The sequence below is a fragment of the Oncorhynchus nerka genome, linkage group LG23 (genome assembly GCF_034236695.1).
Source record: "Oncorhynchus nerka isolate Pitt River linkage group LG23, Oner_Uvic_2.0, whole genome shotgun sequence".
NCBI classification, from domain to species: domain Eukaryota; kingdom Metazoa; phylum Chordata; class Actinopteri; order Salmoniformes; family Salmonidae; genus Oncorhynchus; species Oncorhynchus nerka.
In genome coordinates this window covers 4,003,353-4,021,361 of record NC_088418.1, presented here as the reverse complement: position 1 = coordinate 4,021,361, position 18,009 = coordinate 4,003,353, and the positions used below count along the sequence as shown (strand labels likewise).

At 47.7% G+C, this 18,009-nt stretch overlaps 1 protein-coding gene across 2 annotated transcripts in view; it reads right to left on the bottom strand.

Moving 5' to 3' along the window:
* The window catches only part of srd5a2b (steroid-5-alpha-reductase, alpha polypeptide 2b), a 65,994-nt gene that overhangs the window by 17,805 nt on the left and 30,180 nt on the right, over window positions 1–18,009 (bottom strand). For both annotated transcript variants that reach the window (XR_010460645.1, XM_065007794.1), the window contains exons 3-4: window positions 14,780–14,943; window positions 14,115–14,216 (exon numbers count right to left, since the gene is read on the bottom strand). Coding sequence is in view for 1 of the 2 variants with exons in the window: in XM_065007794.1 (XP_064863866.1) it covers window positions 14,115–14,216; window positions 14,780–14,943 (266 nt within the window). In the remaining variant the exon portion in view is untranslated. The remainder of the gene's footprint in view (window positions 1–14,114; window positions 14,217–14,779; window positions 14,944–18,009) is intronic.

The following is an 18,009-nucleotide window of genomic DNA, read 5'->3' as shown; positions in this document are numbered from 1 at the left end:
CATACTGAAACAGACCACCTGGGAGAGGACACATACTGAAACAGACCACCTGAGAGAGAAGACACACACTGAAACAGACCACCTGGGGGAGAGGACACATACTGAAACAGACCTCCTTTGGAGAGAGGACACATACTGAAACAGACCACCTGGGAGAGAAGACACATACTGAAACAGACCACCTGGGGGAGAGGACACATACTGAAACAGACCACCTGGGGGAGGACACATACTGAAACAGACCACCTGGGGGAGAGGACACATACTGAAACAGACCACCTGGGGGAGAGGACACATACTGAAACAGACCACCTGGGGGAGAGGACACATACTCAAACAGACCTCCTGGGAGAGGACACATACTGAAACAGACCACCTGGGAGAGAGGACACATACTGAAACAGACCTCCTGGGAGAGGACACATACTGAAACTGACCACCTGGGAGAGAGGACACATACTGAAACAGACCACCTGGGGGAGAGGACACATACTGAAACAGACCACCTGGGAGAGGACACATACTGAAACAGACCACCTGGGAGAGAAGACACACACTGAAACAGACCACCTGGGGGAGAGGACACATACTGAAACAGACCTCCTTTGGAGAGAGGACACATACTGAAACAGACCACCTGGCGGAGAGGACACATACTGAAACAGACCACCTGGGAGAGAGGACACATACTGAAACAGACCTCCTGGGGGAGAAGACACATACTGAAACAGACCACCTGGGAGAGGACACATACTGAAACAGACCACCTGGGGGAGAAGACACATACTGAAACAGACCACCTGGGAGAGGACACATACTGAAACAGACCACCTGGGGGAGAAGACACATACTGAAACAGACCACCTGGGAGAGGACACATACTGAAACAGACCACCTGGGGAGAAGACACATACTGAAACAGACCACCTGGGAGAGGACACATACTGAAACAGACCACCTGGGGAGAAGACACATACTGAAACAGATCACCTGGGAGAGGACACATACTGAAACAGACCACCTGGGGGAGAAGACACATACTGAAACAGACCACCTGGGAGAGGACACATACTGAAACAGACCACCTGGGGGAGAGGACACATACTGAAACAGACCACCTGGGAGAGAGGACACATACTGAAACAGACCACCTGGGGGAGAGGACACATACTGAAACAGACCACCTGGGGGAGAGGACACATACTGAAACAGACCACCTGGGGGAGAGGACACATACTGAAACAGACCACCTGGGAGAGGACACATACTGAAACAGACCACCTGGGAGAGAGGACACATACTGAAACAGACCACCTGGGAGAGAGGACACATACTGAAACAGACCACCTGGGAGAGAGGACACATACTGAAACAGACCTCCTGGGAGAGGACACACACTGAAACAGACCACCTGGGGGAGAGGACACATACTGAAACAGACCACCTGGGAGAGAGGACACATACTGAAACAGACCACCTGAGAGAGAGGACACATACTGAAACAGACCACCTGGCGGAGAGGACACATACTGAAACAGACCACCTGGGGGAGAAGACACATACTGAAACAGATCACCTGGGAGAGGACACATACTGAAACAGACCACCTGGGGGAGAGGACACACACTGAAACAGACCACCTGGGGGAGAAGACACACACTGAAACAGACCACCTGGGGGAGAGGACACATACTGAAACAGACCACCTGGGGGAGAGGACACATACTGAAACAGACCACCTGGGGGAGAGGACACATACTGAAACAGACCACCTGGGGGAGAGGACACATACTGAAACAGACCACCTGGGGGAGAGGACACATACTGAAACAGACCACCTGGGGGAGAGGACACATACTGAAACAGACCACCTGGGGGAGAGGACACATACTGAAACAGACCACCTGGGAGAGAGGACACATACTGAAACAGACCACTTGGGGGAGAAGTCACATACTGAAACAGACCACCTGGGAGAGGACACATACTGAAACAGACCACCTGAGAGAGAGGACACATACTGAAACAGACCACCTGGGAGAGGACACATACTGAAACAGACCACCTGAGAGAGATGACACATACTGAAACAGACCACCTGGGGGAGAGGACACATACTGAAACAGACCACCTGGGGGAGAGGACACATACTGAAACAGACCAGCTGGGGGAGAGGACACATACTGAAACAGACCTCCTGGGAGAGGACACATACTGAAACAAACCACCTGGGAGAGGACACATACTGAAACAGATCACCTGGGAGAGGACACATACTGAAACAGACCACCTGGGAGAGAGGACACATACTCAAACAGACCTCCTGGGAGAGGACACATACTGAAACAGACCACCTGGGGGAGAGGACACATACTCAAACAGACCTCCTGGGAGAGGACACATACTGAAACAGACCACCTGGGAGAGAGGACACATACTGAAACAGACCTCCTGGGAGAGGACACATACTGAAACAGACCACCTGGGGGAGAGGACACATACTGAAACTGACCACCTGGGAGAGAGGACACATACTGAAACTGACCACCTGGGAGAGAGGACACATACTGAAACAGACCACCTGGGGGAGAGGACACATACTGAAACAGACCACCTGGGGGAGAGGACACATACTGAAACAGACCACCTGGGAGAGGACACATACTGAAACAGACCACCTGGGAGAGAAGACACACACTGAAACAGACCAGCTGGGGGAGAGGACACATACTGAAACAGACCACCTGGGACAGAGGACACATACTGAAACAGACCACCTGGGGGAGAAGACACACACTGAAACAGACCACCTGGGGGTTGGGAGAGGACACATACTGAAACAGACCTCCTGGGAGAGGACACACACTGAAACAGACCACCTGGGAGAGGACACATACTGAAACAGACCAGCTGGGGGAGAGGACACATACTGAAACAGACCACCTGGGGGAGAGGACACACACTGAAACAGACCACCTGGGAGAGGACACATACTGAAACAGACCACCTGGGAGAGGACACATACTGAAACAGACCACCTGGGGGAGAGGACACATACTCAAACAGATCACCTGGGGGAGAGGACACATACTGAAACAGACCACCTGGGAGAGGACACATACTGAAACAGATCACCTGGGAGAGGACACATACTGAAACAGACCTCCTGGGAGAGGACACATACTGAAACAGACCACCTGGGAGAGGACACATACTGAAACAGACCACCTGGGAGAGGACACATACTGAAACAGACCACCTGGGAGAGAAGACACACACTGAAACAGACCACCTGGGGGAGAGGACACATACTGAAACAGACCTCCTTTGGAGAGAGGACACATACTGAAACAGACCACCTGGGGGAGAGGATACATACTGAAACAGACCTCCTGGGAGAGGACACATACTGAAACAGACCAGCTGGGGGAGAGGACACATACTGAAACAGACCTCCTGGGAGAGGACACATACTGAAACAGACCACCTGGGAGAGGACACATACTGAAACAGACCACCTGGGGGAGAGGACACACACTGAAACAGACCACCTGGGGGAGAGGACACATACTGAAACAGACCACCTGGGACAGAGGACACATACTGAAACAGACCACCTGGGGGAGAGGACACATACTGAAACAGACCACCTGGGACAGAGGACACATACTGAAACAGACCACCTGGGAGAGGACACATACTGAAACTGACCACCTGGGAGAGAGGACACATACTGAAACTGACCACCTGGGAGAGAGGACACATACTGAAACAGACCACCTGGGGGAGAGGACACATACTGAAACAGACCACCTGGGAGAGAGGACACATACTGAAACAGACCACCTGGGGGAGAGGACACATACTGAAACAGACCACCTGGGAGAGGACACATACTGAAACAGACCACCTGGGAGAGAAGACACACACTGAAACAGACCACCTGGGGGAGAGGACACATACTGAAACAGACCTCCTTTGGAGAGAGGACACATACTGAAACAGACCACCTGGGACAGAGGACACATACTGAAACAGACCACCTGGGGGAGAAGACACACACTGAAACAGACCACCTGGGGGTTGGGAGAGGACACATACTGAAACAGACCTCCTGGGAGAGGACACACACTGAAACAGACCACCTGGGAGAGGACACATACTGAAACAGACCACCTGGGGGAGAGGACACATACTGAAACAGACCACCTGGGAGAGAGGACACATACTGAAACAGACCTCCTGGGGGAGCGGACACATACTGAAACAGACCACCTGGGAGAGAGGACACATACTGAAACAGACCACCTGGGGGAGAGGACACATACTGAAACTGACCACCTGGGGGAGAGGACACATACTGAAACAGACCACCTGGGAGAGGACACATACTGAAACAGACCACCTGGGAGAGGACACGTACTGAAACAGACCACCTGGGGGAGAGGACACATACTGAAACTGACCACCTGGGGGAGAGGACACATACTGAAACAGACCACCTGGGAGAGAGGACACATACTGAAACAGACCACCTGGGGGAGAAGACACACACTGAAACAGACCACCTGGGAGAGGACACATACTGAAACAGACCACCTGGGAGAGAAGACACATACTGAAACAGACCACCTGGGAGAGAGGACACATACTGAAACAGACCACCTGGGGGAGAGGACACATACTGAAACAGACCACCTGGGAGAGGACACATACTGAAACAGACCACCTGGGAGAGAGGACACATACTGAAACAGACCACCTGGGGGAGAGGACACATACTGAAACAGACCACCTGGCGGAGAGGACACATACTGAAACAGACCACCTTTGGAGAGAGGACACATACTGAAACAGACCACCTGGGAGAGAGGACACATACTGAAACAGACCACCTGGGACAGAGGACACATACTGAAACAGACCACCTGGGGGAGAAGACACACACTGAAACAGACCACCTGGGGGTTGGGAGAGGACACATACTGAAACAGACCTCCTGGGAGAGGACACACACTGAAACAGACCACCTGGCGGAGAGGACACATACTGAAACAGACCACCTGGGGGAGAGGACACATACTGAAACAGACCACCTGGGAGAGAGGACACATACTGAAACAGACCACTTGGGGGAGAGGACACATACTGAAACAGACCAGCTGGGGGAGAGGACACATACTGAAACAGACCTCCTGGGAGAGGACACATACTGAAACAAACCACCTGGGAGAGGACACATACTGAAACAGATCACCTGGGAGAGGACACATACTGAAACAGACCACCTGGGAGAGAGGACACATACTGAAACAGACCACCTGGGGGAGAGGACACATACTCAAACAGACCTCCTGGGAGAGGACACATACTGAAACAGACCACCTGGGAGAGAAGACACATACTGAAACAGACCACCTGGGGGTTGGGAGAGGACACATACTGAAACAGACCTCCTGGGAGAGAGGACACATACTGAAACAGACCTCCTGGGAGAGGACACATACTGAAACAGACCACCTGGGGGAGAGGACACATACTGAAACTGACCACCTGGGAGAGAGGACACATACTGAAACTGACCACCTGGGAGAGAGGACACATACTGAAACTGACCACCTGGGAGAGAGGACACATACTGAAACAGACCACCTGGGGGAGAGGACACATACTGAAACTGACCACCTGGGAGAGAGGACACATACTGAAACTGACCACCTGGGAGAGAGGACACATACTGAAACAGACCACCTGGGGGAGAGGACACATACTGAAACAAACCACCTGGGAGAGGACACATACTGAAACAGATCACCTGGGAGAGAGGACACATACTGAAACAGACCACCTGGGGGAGAGGACACATACTGAAACTGACCACCTGGGAGAGAGGACACATACTGAAACTGACCACCTGGGGGAGAGGACACATACTGAAACAGACCACCTGGGAGAGGACACATACTGAAACAAACCACCTGGGAGAGGACACATACTGAAACAGATCACCTGGGAGAGAGGACACATACTGAAACAGACCTCCTGGGGGAGAGGACACATACTGAAACAGACCTCCTGGGAGAGGACACATACTGAAACAGACCACCTGGGGGAGAGGACACATACTCAAACAGACCTCCTGGGAGAGAAGACACATACTGAAACAGACCAGCTGGGGGAGAGGACACATACTGAAACAGACCACCTGGGAGAGAGGACACATACTGAAACAGACCTCCTGGGAGAGGACACATACTGAAACAGACCACCTGGGAGAGAGGACACATACTGAAACAGACCACCTGGGGGAGAGGACACATACTCAAACAGACCTCCTGGGAGAGAAGACACATACTGAAACAGACCAGCTGGGGGAGAGGACACATACTGAAACAGACCACCTGGGAGAGAGGACACATACTGAAACAGACCTCCTGGGAGAGGACACATACTGAAACAGACCACCTGGGGGAGAGGACACATACTGAAACAGACCACCTGGGAGAGGACACATACTGAAACAGACCACCTGGGGGTTGGGAGAGGACACATACTGAAACAGACCTCCTGGGAGAGGACACACACTGAAACAGACCACCTGGGAGAGGACACATACTGAAACAGACCTCCTGGGGGAGGACACATACTGAAACAGACCACCTGGGAGAGGACACGTACTGAAACAGACCACCTGGGGGAGAGGACACATACTGAAACTGACCACCTGGGGGAGAGGACACATACTGAAACAGACCACCTGGGAGAGAGGACACATACTGAAACAGACCACCTGGGGGAGAGGATACATACTGAAACAGACCACCTGGCGGAGAGGACACATACTGAAACAGACCACCTTTGGAGAGAGGACACATACTGAAACAGACCACCTGGGAGAGAGGACACACACTGAAACAGACCACCTGGGGGAGGACACATACTGAAACAGACCACCTGGGGGAGAGGACACATACTGAAACAGACCACCTGGGACAGAGGACACATACTGAAACAGACCACCTGGGGGAGAAGACACACACTGAAACAGACCACCTGGGGGTTGGGAGCGGACACATACTGAAACAGACCTCCTGGGAGAGGACACACACTGAAACAGACCACCTGGGAGAGAGGACACATACTGAAACAGACCACCTGGGGGAGAGGACACATACTGAAACAGACCACCTGGGGGAGAGGACACATACTGAAACAGACCACCTGGGGGAGAGGACACATACTGAAACAGACCACCTGGGAGAGGACACATACTGAAACAGACCACCTGGGGGAGAGGACACATACTCAAACAGACCACCTGGGAGAGAGGACACATACTGAAACAGACCACCTGGGAGAGAGGACACATACTGAAACAGACCTCCTGGGAGAGGACACATACTGAAACAGACCTCCTGGGAGAGGACACATACTGAAACAGACCACCTGGGGGAGAGGACACATACTGAAACAGACCTCCTGGGAGAGAGGACACATACTGAAACAGACCTCCTGGGAGAGAGGACACATACTGAAACAGACCACCTGAGAGAGAGGACACATACTGAAACAGACCTCCTGGGAGAGGACACATACTGAAACAGACCACCTGGGAGAGAAGACACATACTGAAACAGACCACCTGGGGGAGAGGACACATACTGAAACAGACCACCTGGGGGAGAGGACACATACTGAAACAGACCACCTGGGAGAGAGGACACATACTGAAACAGACCACCTGGGACAGAGGACACATACTGAAACAGACCACCTGGGGGAGAAGACACACACTGAAACAGACCACCTGGGGGAGAGGACACATACTGAAACAGACCACCTGGGGGAGAGGACACATACTGAAACAGACCACCTGGGGGAGGACACATACTGAAACAGACCACCTGGGAGAGAGGCCACATACTGAAACAGACCACCTGGGACAGAGGACACATACTGAAACAGACCACCTGGGGGAGAAGACACACACTGAAACAGACCACCTGGGGGTTGGGAGAGGACACATACTGAAACAGACCTCCTGGGAGAGGACACACACTGAAACAGACCACCTGGGAGAGGACACATACTGAAACAGACCTCCTGGGGGAGGACACATACTGAAACAGACCACCTGGGAGAGGACACGTACTGAAACAGACCACCTGGGGGAGAGGACACATACTGAAACTGACCACCTGGGGGAGAGGACACATACTGAAACAGACCACCTGGGAGAGAGGACACATACTGAAACAGACCACCTGAGAGAGAGGACACATACTGAAACAGACCACCTGGGAGAGAGGACACATACTGAAACAGACCACCTGGGGGAGATGACACATACTGAAACAGACCTCCTGGGAGAGGACACATACTGAAACAGACCACCTGGGAGAGAGGACACATACTGAAACAGACCACCTGGGAGAGAGGACACATACTGAAACAGACCACCTGGGAGAGAGGACACATACTGAAACAGACCTCCTGGGAGAGGACACATACTGAAACAGACCACCTGGGGGAGAGGACACATACTCAAACAGACCACCTGGGAGAGAGGACACATACTGAAACAGACCTCCTGGGGGAGAAGACACATACTGAAACAGACCACCTGGGGGTTGGGAGAGGACACATACTGAAACAGACCACCTGGGGGTTGGGAGCGGACACATACTGAAACAGACCTCCTGGGAGAGGACACACACTGAAACAGACCACCTGGGAGAGAGGACACATACTGAAACAGACCACCTGGGGGAGAGGACACATACTGAAACAGACCACCTGGGAGAGAAGACACATACTGAAACAGACCACCTGGGGGAGAGGACACATACTGAAACAGACCACCTGGGGGAGAGGACACATACTGAAACAGACCACCTGGGAGAGAGGACACATACTGAAACAGACCACCTGGGACAGAGGACACATACTGAAACAGACCACCTGGGGGAGAAGACACACACTGAAACAGACCACCTGGGGGAGAGGACACATACTGAAACAGACCACCTGGGGGAGAGGACACATACTGAAACAGACCACCTGGGGGAGGACACATACTGAAACAGACCACCTGGGAGAGAGGCCACATACTGAAACAGACCACCTGGGACAGAGGACACATACTGAAACAGACCACCTGGGAGAGGACACATACTGAAACAGACCACCTGGGGGAGAGGACACATACTGAAACAGACCACCTGGGAGAGAGGACACATACTGAAACAGACCACCTGGGAGAGAGGACACATACTGAAACAGACCACCTGGGGAGAAGACACATACTGAAACAGACCACCTGGGAGAGAGGAAACACACCCCTGTAGTTAGTTTTCAGACTGGATTCTCTTGTTTTATTTAGTTTCAGTTAGTTTTCAGACTTGATTGAATCGTTTTAGTGTTTGGTACAATAAGTAGCCCCGTGCATGGAAGGGTTGGAGACAGCTGCAGTGCATTAGGATAGTATTCAGACCCCTTGACTTTTTCCACATTTTGTTACGTTACAGCTTTTTTCCTCTCATCAATCTACAATACCCCGCGGTGACAAATAAAAAACAGATATCATATTGTATTCAGACCATTTACTCAGTCCATTGTTGAAGCACCTAATGGCAGCGATTATAGCCTTGAGTCTTCTTGGGTACGACGCTACAAGCTTGAAACACCTGTATTTGGGGAGTTTCTCCCATTCTTCTCTGCAGATCCTCTCAAGCTCTGTCAGATTGGAGGAGGAGCGTCGCTGCACAGCTATTTTCAGGTCTCTCCAGAGATGTTCGATCGTGTTCAAGTCTGGGCTCTGGCTGGGTCAATCAAGAACATTCAGAGACTTGTCCCGAAGCCACTCCTGCGTTGTCTTGGCTGTGTACTTAGGGTCGTTGTCCTGTTGGAAGGTGAACATTCACCCCAGTCTGAGGTCCTGAGCGCTCTGGAGCAGGTTTTCATCAAGGATCTCTCTGTACTTCGCTCCATTCATTTTTCCCTCGATCCTGACTAGTCTCCCAGTCCCTGCCACTGAGAAACATCCCCACAGCATGATGCTGCCAACACCATGCTTCACCGTAGGGATGGTGCCAGGTTTCCTCCAGACGTGACGCTTGGCATTCAGGCCAAATGGTGCTATCTTGGTTTCATCAGAGTGGGAATCTTGTTTCTCATGGTCTGAGAGTTCCTTAGGTGCCTTTTGTCAAACTCCAAGAGGGCTGTCATGTGCCTTTTCATGAGGAGTGGGTTCCATCTGGCAACTCTACCATAAAGGCCTGATTGGTGGAGTGCTGCAGGGATGGTTGTTCTTCTGGAAGTTTCTCCACAGAGGAACTCTGGAACTCTGTCAGAGTGGCCATCGGGTTCTTGGTCACCTCCCTGACCAAGGCCCTTCTCCTCAATTGCTCAGTTTGGCCGGGCGGCCAGCTCTATGAAGAGTCTTGGTGGTTCCAAACTTCTTCCATTTAAGAATGATGGAGGCCACTGTGTTCTCGGGGACCTTCAATGCTGCAGAAATGTTTTGGTCCCTTCCCCAGATCTGTGCCTCGACACAATCCTGTCTCTGAGCTCTACGGAAAATTCCTTCGACCTCATGTTTGGTTTTTGCTCAGACATGCACTGTCAACTGTGGGATCTTATATAAACAGGTGTGTGCCTTTCCAAATCATGTCCAATGGTGGCCTGAATTGGTTCCCAATCAGAGACAGCTGTTTATCGTTGTCTCTGATTGGGGATCCTGTTTTGGTTGCCATTTTTTCCATTTTGGTTTTGTGGGTTTACTGTCTATGTGTAGTTGCCTGTCAGCACTCGTGTTAGATAGTGGCACGTTCGTTTTGTTTCTTTGTTTCGTGGTTTTCCTTCATTAAAAGGAGAATGTATGCTTATCACGCTGCGCCTTGGTCCCATCAATATGATGAAACGTGACAGGTATTGTGTGTAGATTAATTAGGAAAAAAATGTAATTTCATCAGGCTGTAACGTAACAAATTGTGGAAAAGGTAAAGTGGTCTGATGCTTTCCAAATGCACAATATGTGTTGTAGACCTATAGCAGGGGTATTTCAGTACTATTTATTAATGTGCTGTAGACCTATAGCAGGGGTATTTCAGTACTATTTATTAATGTGCTGTAGACCTATAGAAGGGGTATTTCAGTACTATTTATTAATGTGTTGTAGACCTATAGCAGAGGTATTTCAGTACTATTTATTCATATGTTGTAGACCTATAGCAGGGGTATTTCAGTACTATTTATTCATATGTTGTAGACCTATAGCAGGGGTATTTCAGTACTATTTATTAATGTGTTGTAGACCTATAGCAGGGGCATTTCAGTACTATGTATTAATGTGTTGTAGACCTACAGTGGGGCAAAAAATTATTTAGTCAGCCACCAATTGTGCAAGTTCTCCCACTTAAAAAGATGAGAGAGGCCTGTAATTTCCATCATAGGTACACTTCAACTATGACAGACAAAATGAGAAAAAAAATCCAGAAAATCACATTGTAGGATTTTTAAAGGTCTGGATGGGTCTTGTCATTTATTGCCGTAGTAACAAACCCCAACCTGTTCACACCCTTCTTGTTTGCAAAGAAAAAAACATTTGGAGGTTTTAAAGCTCATTTTCTGTCATTCTAAACATTTTCCACATCTTACGTGTGTTCATATATTTATATATTTATTTTACCTTTATTTAATTTTACCTTTAGGCAAGTCAGTTAAGAACAAATTCTTATGTTCAATGACGGCCTAGGAACAGTGGGTTAACTGCCTGTTCAGGGGCAAAACGACAGATTTGTACCTTGTCAGCTCGGGGGTTTGAACTTGCAACCTTCCAGTTACTAGTCCAACGCTCTAACCACTAGGGTACCCTATGATACCAGGAGTCAAATCCTGGCAACAATTAAATAACGTCCGTCTCACCATCACGTTATTCTGAAATTGTTTGTGGGTTCTGTTCAGATTGACTTCGAGGTTGGTAGGGGTTTTCCCCTGTTATCTCTGTTCCACACATGCTGCCATCTTCTGACACCAAAATACATTTGCTTTTTGTCCAGCAATGTACTCAAAAATAATCCCAAATTGGGTTTTGCCTTTTGTGGTGTTTTTTTTTTACTCCTATGGTCCGTGCTGATGTCTTCCCTGTTAGCTAGGGATAGCTAGGGATAGCTGGGGATAGCTAGGGATAGCTGGGGATAGCTGGGGATAGCTGGGGATAGCTAGGGATAGCTGGGGATAGCTAGGGATAGCTGGGGATAGCTGGGGATAGCTGGGGATAGCGATGCACCAGCCAGGTCTATTTGAAAATATCTACTAGCAGCATTTACCTGCAAGATTCAGAAGCCGGAAAACCTCATTATAAAAAAACAATTTTTAACCATTTTAAATTTAATCAGATTCTTGATATGCAACACCTGTCAGGTGGATTGATTATCTTGGCAAAGGAGAAATGCTCACTAACAGGGATGTAAACAAATTTGCGCACAATATTTGAGAGAGATAAGCTTTTTGTGCGTATGGAACATTTCTGGGATCTTTTATTTCAGCTCATTACACACTGGGACATGTTGCGTTTATATTTTTGTCCAGTATACACTGAATAACTTTAGGGGGAAGACAGGACACTTTGTCATTATAGTGTAAACAAGTAGTAGTTTGGGTTTTTAGATATTACAATAGGGTTCAAAGTCACTAGGGGTACTAAAGCTAGTAGTCTGGACCCATACCCTTTTGTACTGTATAAGGCAATTATCAGAATCGAAATGTCCACACAGCCACATTCTAGATCATTGGACCATTGGCGTTTATAGTTCTTGAATTCTTTCTGAGAATTCTTTCTGAGTGAGAATAACCAGAGGAGTTGGCAAGACAGTACAAAAAGATCTAAATGTCCACACGGCCACATTCTAGATCATTGGACCATTGGCGTTTATAGTTCTTGAATTCTTTCTGAGAATTCTTTCTGAGTGAGAATAACCAGAGGAGTTGGCAAGACAGTACAAAAAGATCTAAATGTCCACACGGCCACATTCTAGATCATTGGACCATTGGCGTTTATAGTTCTTGAATTCTTTCTGAGAATTCTTTCTGAGTGAGAATAACCAGAGGAGTTGGCAAAGACAGTACAAAATATCAGACGCCAGGCTTAAGAAATTGTGTGTGCATCATCACACTTGATCTCAGTGCCGTGCGAAAGTATTCATCCCCCTCTGCATTTGTCCTATTTTGTTGCATTACAAACTGTAATTTAAATGGATTTGGGGGGTTCATGTAATGGACATACACAAAATAGTCAAAATTGGTGAAGTGAAATTTCAAAAAAATTACCTGTTTAAAAAAAATTATAGAAAATTAAAAACTGAAAAGTGGTGCATGCATATGTGTTCACCCCCTTTGCTATGAAGCCCATAAATAAGATCTGGTGCAACCAATTACCTTCAGAAGTCACATAATTAGTTAAATAAAGTCCGCCTGTATGCAATCTAAGATTCACATGATCTGTCACATGATCTCAGTATATATGTACCTGTTCTGAAAGGCCCCAGAGTATGCAACACCACTAAGCAAGGGGCACTGGGATGGAGGTTCACCTTCCAGCAGGACAATGACCCTAAGCATACTGCTAAAGCAACACTCGTGTGGTTTAAGGGGAAACATTTAAATGTCTTGGAATGGCCTAGTCAAAGCCCAGACCTCAATTCAATTGAGAATCGTTGGTATGACTTATAGATTTCTGTACACCAGCAGAACCCATCCAACTTGAATGAGCTGGATCAGTTTTGCCTTGAAGAATGGCCAAAAATCAAAGTGACTAGATGTGCCAAGCTTATAGAGACATACCCCCAAGAGACTTGCAGCTGTAATTGCAGCAAAGGGGGCTCTACAAAGTATTGACCTTGGGGGGGGTGAATAGTTATGGGCACTCGAATTGTCCGTTTTTTGGTTTTATTTCTTGTTTGAATCTTCAAAGTGGCATGTTGTCTAAATCAAACGATACAAACCCCTCCCCCCTAAAAAAATATATTTTAATTCCAAGTTGTAAGGCAACAAAACAGGAAAAAAATGTCAAGGGGGGGGGGGGGGGGTGAATATTTTCGCAAGCCACTGTGTACCTTTAGGGATCTTGTAGACGACTTCTCCTGGCTGTCTCAGGTTCCGTAGAAGATAGTCACTGTGGACGTTGATAGCCATTCCCAGGAGAAACAGGGTCGAACCTGGGAAAATAAACACTTGGTTTTTGAATCATTCCCAGGAGAAACAGGGTTGAACCAAAATGACCCAATGGTTTCCTTACCCTGTCAGCGGTCTATGGCCAAGGTATGGCTGCATATCCAGGCTTTGGTTTAGTTTGCCTGGCGCTGTTTCCACAAGCTAACGTTTTACCATCGTGACACAAATCCCATTCATGCCATGGGACCGATATTAGCATTTTTCATACATCATATTCAAATCATCTATAAGTGACTTTGTTAAACTTCTCAATCAATTTGAGATACTTTTGGATGATTTGGACATCCCCCCCCCCCACAAAAAAAAAGTTATATCGGTCCCATGACTTGAATGGGATTTGTGTCACGAATGGTAAAACATTAGCATGTGGGAACAGCGCCAGGCAAACTAAACCAAAGCATGTAATTTGGGTGAACTATCTATGTAAGTTCTAATCACTTTTTAAAGGAGAATCATTGTAGTGTGAAAACATTGTTCGCTATAACAAACAACATCTGATCGATTAGTAAACTCAGGTTTATCTTCTTGCTCTAATAAATGTTTGTACCAATGAGGAATCGTGTGTCAGAGGTCCATGTGGGGTGGTAGTGGGCACAGTGGACCAGGTAGTGACTCTGTGTGAACCCGTTCAGACTGCAGAACACCCCCGCCTCTATCATCACACGGAGGGGGAACGGTCGTCCTCGCATCAGCACCGAGTACACAAACGTCCTGGCAGCATGGGAGGGAAGAAGAAGGAGTGAAAAGAGTTACATGACAGGATAGAAAGTACACTGAATGACAAGGTAGAAAGTACACTGAATGACAGGGTAGAAAGTACACTGAATGACAGGGTAGACACTACACTGAATGACAGGGTAGACACTACACTGAATGACAGGGTAGACACTACACTGAATGACAGGGTAGAAAGTACACTGAATGACAAGGTAGAAAGTACACTGAATGACAGGGTAGAAAGTACACTGAATGACAGGGTAGAAAGTACACTGAATGACAGGGTAGAAAGTACACTGAATGACAGGGTAGAAAGTACACTGAATGACAGGGTAGAAAGTACACTGAATGGGCCTGCATCTCTGTGGTGTCCATACCCTGACAAATTGAGTCTGTTTTGAGGGCAAACGGGGGTGTAACTCAATATCAGGAAGGTGTTCCTAATGTTTTGGACACTCAGTGTACAGTGCATGGTTAGGAGTACACAAATGTCCTGTCCACGATAGAGGAACAGAAGAGAATACCTACGTAAGGGCTACGTGAAGCATTCATAACCCATACATAATGCATTCATAGGCAGTACATAATGCATTCATAACCCATATATAATGCATTCATAACCCATACATAATGCATTCATAGGCAGTACATAATGCATTCATAATCAGTACATAATGCATTCATAGGCAGTACATAATGCATTCATAATCAGTACATAATGCATTCATAGGCAGTACATAATGCATTCATAGGCAGTACATCATGCATTCATAGGCAGTACATAATGCATTCATAGGCAGTACACAATGCATTCATAGGCAGTACATAATGCATTCATAACCCATATATAATGCATTCATAGGCAGTACACAATGCATTCATAGGCAGTACATAATGCATTCATAGGCAGTACATAATGCATTCATAGGCAGTACATAATGCATTCATAGGCAGTACATAATGCATTCATACGCAGTACATAATGCATTCATAGGCAGTACATAATGCATTCATAGGCAGTACATAATGCATTCATAGGCAGTACATAATGCATTCATACGCAGTACATAATGTATTCATATGCAGTACATAATGCATTCATAGGCAGTACATAATGCATTCATAGGCAGTACATAATGCATTCATACGCAGTACATAATGCATTCATAGGCAGTACATAATGCATTCATAGGCAGTACATAATGCATTCATAGGCAGTACATAATGTATTCATAAGCAGTACATAATGCATTCCACAAGTTGACATGTTTTGTTGTCACAGTGAGTCATGTGTTAAGGTCCTAGCTCCGTTGGTAGAGCATGACGCTTGAAACGGCAGGATAGTGTGTCTGATTCCTGGGCCCCGTCATATGGGAAAATGAATGCACGCGTGACCGTGTTTGCTTTGGATAAAATCGTATATACTAAAATGGCATGTAATATAGTTAAAGGCACTTGTACTTAAATGATCAATGTGCAGTTGTTGATACTGTTGTGTCACCACATTGATAGAATGGAAACATTTAATCTGTCTCTTGAATGTGTTGGGGGGCAGTGCTAGACCTGAGTTTATTCCATGTATACCAAATCAAATTGTATTTATCTCATGCGCCGAATACAACAGGTGTTGACTTTACCGTGAAATGCTTACTTACAAGCCCTTAGCCCATCTCCCTCTACTTTCTTCACTGCCTCAGCATGTGACAACTCCTACTCTACTGTAACCCCGGATCCCTCTGATCCCTCTAACCTGGCTCTCTATTCTAACCCTGGAAACCTCAACCTGGCTCTCTATTCTTCCTGCCTCTCTATTCTAACCCTGGAAACCTCAACCTGGCTCTCTATTCTAACCCTGGAAACCTCAACCTGGCTCTCTATTCTTCCTGCCTCTCTATTCTAACCCTGGAAACCTCAACCTGCCTCTCTATTCTTCCTGGCTCTCTATTCTAACCCTGGAAACCTCAACCTGGCTCTCTATTCTTCCTGCCACTCTATTCTAACCCTGGAAACCTCAACCTGGCTCTCTATTCTTCCTGGCTCTCTATTCTAACCCTGGAAACCTCAACCTGGCTCTCTATTCTTCCTGGCTCTCTATTCTAACCCTGGAAACCTCAACCTGGCTCTCTATTCTTCCTGCCTCTCTATTCTAACCCTGGAAACCTCAACCTGGCTCTCTATTCTAACCCTGGAAACCTCAACCTGGCTCTCTATTCTTCCTGCCTCTCTATTCTAACCCTGGAAACCTCAACCTGCCTCTCTATTCTTCCTGGCTCTCTATTCTAACCCTGGAAACCTCAACCTGGCTCTCTATTCTTCCTGCCACTCTATTCTAACCCTGGAAACCTCAACCTGGCTCTCTATTCTTCCTGGCTCTCTATTCTAACCCTGGAAACCTCAACCTGGCTCTCTATTCTTCCTGCCTCTCTATTCTAACCCTGGAAACCTCAACCTGCCTCTCTATTCTTCCTGGCTCTCTATTCTAACCCTGGAAACCTCAACCTGGCTCTCTATTCTTCCTGCCGCTCTATTCTAACCCTGGAAACCTCAACCTGGCTCTCTATTCTTCCTGCCGCTCTATTCTAACCCTGGAAACCTCAACCTGGCTCTCTATTCTTCCTGCCTCTCTATTCTAACCCTGGAAACCTCAACCTGGCTCTCTATTCTAACCCTGGAAACCTCAACCTGGCTCTCTATTCTTCCTGCCTCTCTATTCTAACCCTGGAAACCTCAACCTGCCTCTCTATTCTAACCCTGGAAACCTCAACCTGCCTCTCTATTCTTCCTGCCGCTCTATTCTAACCCTGGAAACCTCAACCTGGCTCTCTATTCTTCCTGGCTCTCTATTCTAACCCTGGAAACCTCAACCTGGCTCTCTATTCTTCCTGCCTCTCTATTCTAACCCTGGAAACCTCAACCTGCCTCTCTATTCTTCCTGGCTCTCTATTCTAACCCTGGAAACCTCAACCTGGCTCTCTATTCTTCCTGCCTCTCTATTCTAACCCTGGAAACCTCAACCTGGCTCTCTATTCTAACCCTGGAAACCTCAACCTGGCTCTCTAT